Source organism: Pseudophryne corroboree, chromosome 1 (genome assembly GCF_028390025.1).
Source record: "Pseudophryne corroboree isolate aPseCor3 chromosome 1, aPseCor3.hap2, whole genome shotgun sequence".
Taxonomy (NCBI): Eukaryota; Metazoa; Chordata; class Amphibia; order Anura; family Myobatrachidae; genus Pseudophryne; species Pseudophryne corroboree.
Window position 1 is genome coordinate 1,229,950,626 of NC_086444.1, and position 5,894 is coordinate 1,229,956,519.

At 42.0% G+C, this 5,894-nt stretch overlaps 1 protein-coding gene across 1 annotated transcript; it reads right to left on the reverse strand.

The window, feature by feature from the left end:
* Window positions 1-1,184: 1,184 nt before the first annotated feature.
* Window positions 1,185-5,690, reverse strand: LOC135028936 (putative nuclease HARBI1). Its single transcript, XM_063953813.1, has 5 exons — window positions 5,154-5,690; window positions 4,696-5,068; window positions 4,366-4,387; window positions 2,472-3,062; window positions 1,185-1,345 (listed from the first exon to the last, which is right to left on the reverse strand). Exons 1-3 carry the CDS (start codon window positions 5,542-5,544, stop codon window positions 4,384-4,386), a joined length of 768 nt encoding a protein of 255 aa, XP_063809883.1. The 5' UTR covers window positions 5,545-5,690; the 3' UTR covers window positions 1,185-1,345; window positions 2,472-3,062; window positions 4,366-4,383.
* Window positions 5,691-5,894: the final 204 nt, after the last annotated feature.

Genomic DNA, 5,894 nt, shown 5'->3' on the forward strand with positions numbered 1-5,894 from the left:
AACTGGGACAAACATACAGTCTCTCCCATTTATCACTTAACCAGTGCTTCTATCACTATATAGTAATAAGACTGCCTCTGCTTTTCTGTCCCATAGGAAGATGTGGCAACTCTATGCTGGTTATTGTGAAGCTCATACATCGATGTGTCTTCATATGTTTTATCATGGCGAATGAGGAAGACACGTCTGTGAGATTATGGTCTTATGGTATTATTTTGTATTAAACTCAAAAAAAGCGGAAATGAAAATTATGAAATGTTGCGGCAAGCATATGGTGGAGAAACAATTAGCCACGCTGCAGTATTTCTGTGGTGGGAGCACTTCAAAGAGGGTAATACACGAGTGACTGAAGAAGTGCATTCTGGGAGACCATCCACCACAGTTAAAGATGTGAAAGAAAATTATCAAGGTAATAGGCCCGGCGCTGTTAAATTGAGATACTTGTCTTTAAGCAGCTGTTTAAAGGGGTAGTTAGCCCCTGGAAGTAACAAGAAGGAATATGGGCCCTCATTCCGAGTTGTTCGCAAAGTTTTTCGGACGCACAACATATTCGCAAAGTTGCGTTAATGTAGTAAATTTGCGAACCTCCGCCCTCAACGTATTTTTGCAAATTCGCACGCAGTATTACACAAAGTGGGCGTACGCCAAATGACATCGCAGTAATGCGAAACCATCGCAGCATTGCGAAATCATCGCAATAACACATACTTAATCGTAAAAATACTAAGTTTGAGTATATTTACAAAGTTTTGCGTAAAAGTGCACACTTTTAAGGTAAAACGCACAAAAATGTTTTTTTGGCCTATTAAGTGCAATTACACCTTTCCTTTTAAAGACCACAAGCCCTTTTCAATTACGAACCCAATTAGTGTAATGATTGATAATGTTCCAAAACAATTAAGTCTGAGAATAAAAAAAAATTAACACTTTGTTGCCATAATTGCCCATCAACATGTCAAAGTGTAAAATTTTTTTTTTTTTTTTTCACTTTTTTAATTTTTAAAGGTGTTGTTTGTGAATGAAGGTGTTTACATGTTTCTTAACACAATAATCTCCTTTTTTTTTGGGTAAAAATGTAACGTTAGATGTGTGTAATTTTTTTTTAAAAACAAATTCTGCCTGCCAATCTGCTGATCCTTTTTTGCATTAATAAACACAACACCCGGTTAACTTTAATCCACTTTTTTATTTTTTTATTTGTTAATAATTTTTTTTATTTTTAAATCAAAGAATAAAACTCAAGCAAATTTTTGCAAATGGTCCACACAATCCATCATTCCTTGCAGGTGTTGGCGCATGGTGTAAAGTATCCCTGAAAAACTTGTGGGATCTCCAACTGCAACATCTGAAATTAAGATGCAACACAAACATTAATAACTTAATTACATTACTTATTAGCCAAGCAAGGCGCAAAGCACACTTAAATGCTGGCATGTCCAAACTGCTGGACTCCAGCTGTTGTGAAACTACATATACCAGCATGCCTTTACACAGTTTTGTGGTCAGGGAATGGCAAAGCTGTGTCAGGGCATGCTGGGATGTGTAGTTTCTCAACAGTTGGAGTGCCGCAGTTTGGACAGGCCTGCTTTAATGGCAAAGTTACTACATCCTGGCTGTTTTATGGTACAATCATTAGCAGAACACACAAGCCTGCTCAGCCTTTTTATCAGATTTTAAAGTGTTCCAGACCATGTGTTACATTTACTACTATGTGAGTTATATTTAAGATGGAACGTTGCCCATAGCAATCAAGCAAAAATATGATTATTATATTGTAGAAGTGGATCCCAATTTTTTAAGTATAATCTTATTGGTTGCTATGTCCGACATCCCATGTTAAAGATAACTACCATCTTCGTCAATGTGACACCATGTTGGCATTCATTCCCATTTGTTGTTTTATTTTTTTTTTTTTTTTAGGGGGTTGGTCCTGCATCATCACACTGCATATCCACATCTTCAGAAGGCCAACATATCATAGCATTCCCACACTCCCTGAAAGCTGCCCTTACTAAATAAGTGCAAACAGGTTTGACTCGAGCACTTATTAATTTTGAGAATGTAACTTTCACACAAAAAAACAGTGTGTCATTAGGCTGCATAACAAAGTGAAGCATGTGATTTTTAAGTGTAAATATTCAGACTACACAGGCCCAAGTGTAAAAGGCAAACATACTAAACTCCACTCAGGTCTAACTGTTTCCCAGAAAAAGTAACACATATAAACCCTGTTCTCCTGGCAACCCTGGCTACCTAATGAGTGTCAACCTAGAGTGGACACACAAAACATTGCACACATACACACTGTACATATAATGACACTCACAAATATGTAAAGGCAACATGTACACCATGATGAAATTTTTAAATATTTTTCCAGGGTCCAAGAATTCAAACAGTACAACACTGCATGTTTTGGCATTGTAAGTGTAAGTGGGTAATCATTTTTTACAAAATTAAAATATACTTACTTTCCACGGCAACATCCAGACTCCCGGAACGTTCTGCAGGGGCTTCCTCTGCCCATTCACTTGGTGGGGATGTTGGCTGGATGGGGGAAGGCGGCTGGATGGGGGAAGGAGGAGGGATTGGGGAAGGAGGAGGGATTGGGGAAGGAGGAGGGATTGGGGAAGGAGGCTGGATGGGGGAAGGAGGCTGGATTTGGTCCGCAATTTCAGAGGGGGGGTCTGATTGAGAGGGCAAGGGGGGCGGAGAAAAAGTTAAAGCAATAGAGGGTGAGGGTGGTTCAGATTGTGATGTTGATTTTGAAGGAGAAGGGGTATGGGAAGGAGGAGAAGGGGTCCCAGAAAGAGATGGAGAGGTGTGGTGAGAAGGGGAATGGAAAGTGGAGTGGGCCAGGGAAGCTGATGGGGCCTGGGAAGATGAGGGGGACTGGGAAGCTGAGGTGGACTGGGAAGCTGAGGGGGACTGGGAAGCTGAGGGGGACTGGGAAGCTGAGGGGGAGTGAGAAGGGGAGGGGGAGTGAGAAGGGGAGGGGGAGTGAGAAGGGGAGGGGGAGTGAGAAGGGGAAGGGGGTGGGGAGTTTTGCCGTTGTTGTTGTCCTAGAATGATAATATTGTTCAAATTGTTCAAACATGAGAAATTACATAGTAATCAATTTGGTTTATCAATGTTCTGTTCATTGTTAAATTCTTTGTTTTGTTCCAAAGAAAAGCAAACATGTTAAGATCCTCTTCATGTTGGCCACAGCAAACAAAATGAGTCTAAAATTTAACTTTGAAGCTCATTCCTTAATCTAGGCAATTGAGTCATAGTGATTGGTCTCGGCAACATCACCAGATTACTATTCAAGGCACCTTATTATATAGCCTGCACTGATCAAGTATTGTGGATTAATTTCCTGCCTGCTTCTTATTTTTTGTAAACATGCACTTGTTTGGTGTTACTTTGCTACAGTCAGTACTGTTTTACCTAACCACACACAGTGTCCTAATTTCCATAAAAGGGCATTGCAGGTTGCAATTAGCCTACCACTTACTGTAAAATGTCTGCAAATCCAAGGGGTTTTCAGCAGGTATTTAGTAGGCAATTGGCCAAAAGCATGTGCAGTGCAGGGGTGGCAGATATAACATGTCCCGAGAGTTTTTTTTTTTTTTTATAATTTAAAATTATGGCCAGGGTAAATACATGCTGCTTTATTTTAGCATTGCAAATTTTTGCACCTGATTTAACACACCCCACCCAAAACTTACTCTCTCTGCACATGTTACATATGCTTCCCCTGCAGTGCTCATTGTATTTAACAATTGTTACATAAATTACGGAAGGCCAAAAATTGGAAAATAACACATTAGCACAATTTAGGGCAAAACACATGTAAGGTAACTTACTTCGTGTATGCAGCGCACGGATTTGCTGGCGGATCTCCGCCAACAAATCGGGAGTCCGCCTACGGAGATCACTCCACCTCCTTTCGAGCTGGATGATTGTCCGCCTGCTGCGGACTCGCGTCCGCAGCAGGCGGCGGACCTCCGCGTAGGCCTCGCGCTTCACCCGATTGGGGATGAAGCGCCCAACGCGGCCTACGCGGCGGTCCATCACCGCAACCAGCACGCGGAGCTCCCGCCTGGTGAACGGTGCTGCACGCATCATGGCAATGGCGTTTTCCTTATTTGGGCATATATTTATAGTGTCTGTTAGCATGTGATTGGTCAAAAATCTATGTTGTCATTTCTAATAACTTTATTGATCTTTGCAATGCTGTGAAAAGCAGAGTGTTATTTGGCACGAGCGTAAAAACGCATTAGCAGAAGCTAAAATGTTTGGTACACAAATTTAAGCAAACAAAACACACACAGAGACACAGACTTTAGTTAAAAATACTAAACATATCTGTGTACTCACCACAGTTCGTGTGATCATTCAGCTGGACAGTCACAAAGTGTGAAACATTGAGTATCATTTGTTTGTGTGTTTGGTTACATAATCAGGATTTGATGATATAAAACAAATAAGGACACTATTTAGCAACATTACAGTATTTAAATTTCAAAATAAACATTGTAAGCTTAACGTGTTTTTGGATTTTGAACCAAAAACAATTACACATTCCAACACCACAAAATCCGTACCCAATCACTTTACAAGATCATACAAATTGAAATCATGGTTTATAAAACAGAAGCATACTGTGTTGTATTATTTGGGCAAATATAAAATATATAAACACTATACCTGAAATATTCTGCTACAATTCTTGCCCTCACTTGGCTCCCCCTCCGTGTCACACTCCCCCCACCGAAGCGTGGCACAACCCCTGGCTCCTCATCAGGCAATTCCTCTGCCTGAGGAAGCTCTACACTACTCCTTACCGCGATATTATGGAGTATTGCGCACAGGACCACTATTTTACTTGCCATCTCCGGCGAATACATGATGTCGCCACCAGTGCGGTGGAGCACACGAAACCGCCCTTTCAGGACACCAATTGTGCGCTCCACCAGCTGCCTAGTGGCAGTAAGCGCGGAGTTAAATGCCATCTGTGGTCCTGGCCTGGGATTACGGTAAGGAGTCATGAGCCAGGGGGTGCAAGGATATCCACGGTCTCCTGTTGGAATAAAAGCAAAATTTTAGATCTAAAAATTTGTAAAAGTTTTTTTTTTTTTATCAAAAATATTTGAGCAACAACTCACCCAATAACCACATGTCTGGTCGTTGACTTGATCTTAATCTCTGCCATATCCCTGATTGTCTAATGACATACGCATCATGGGAACTTCCAGTAAACTTTGCGTTCAGGGAAAGGATCTGGAGGGATGGCCCACAAACAACCATTACATTCAGAGAATGAAACAGTTTCCTGTTTCTATAAATTTCTTCATTATGTTTTGGTGGCTGAATAGCTACATGTGTGCCATCCACAACCCCAATAACATGTGGGAAGCGACTACCACCTTCCGCAAATTGCCGCTTCACCACATCTAGGGCACCAACATCCAAAGGCATAGCAATAAATTGCTTAACACGCTTGAGGAAAGCCTGGCAGACAAGTCGCAGGACCTTACTGAACTGGCCCTGCGACATGCCAACCAGGTCTCCAACCACATGCTGGAATGATCCTGTGGCCAAAAAATGTAACACTGCAAGGAATTGTGTCAATGGTGGTATTGCTGTAGGATACCGAATTTCAGACTCCAGATCACTCTCTATTATGGAGAGAGTGTCTAGGATTAGATGTGGTGGCAGCCGGTATCTACGCACCACCACATCATCTGGCATCCCAAAAAGTATGACACGGGTTCTGAAAATTGGTGGCCTAGCACGCCTCCGTTGCCTTGGTTGATGAGGAGCCGGCTGTGGTTGTGGGGCTGGCGGTTGGGGTGGGAGTGCTGGCGTGGGTTGGGGAGGTAGGGCTTCTGCCGCAATATGTATTG

What these genes read in the sequence shown, in the direction of transcription:
- LOC135028936 (XM_063953813.1), bottom strand. Translation starts at nt 5,544, where the DNA reads ATGTCGCAGGGCCAGTTCAGTAAGGTCCTGCGACTTGTCTGCCAGGCT. An exon ending in ACCAGACATGTGGTTATTGG is followed by an intron (nt 5,069 to 5,153) that starts GTGAGTTGTTGC and finishes TTATTCCAACAG; the next exon opens with GAGACCGTGGATATCCTTGC.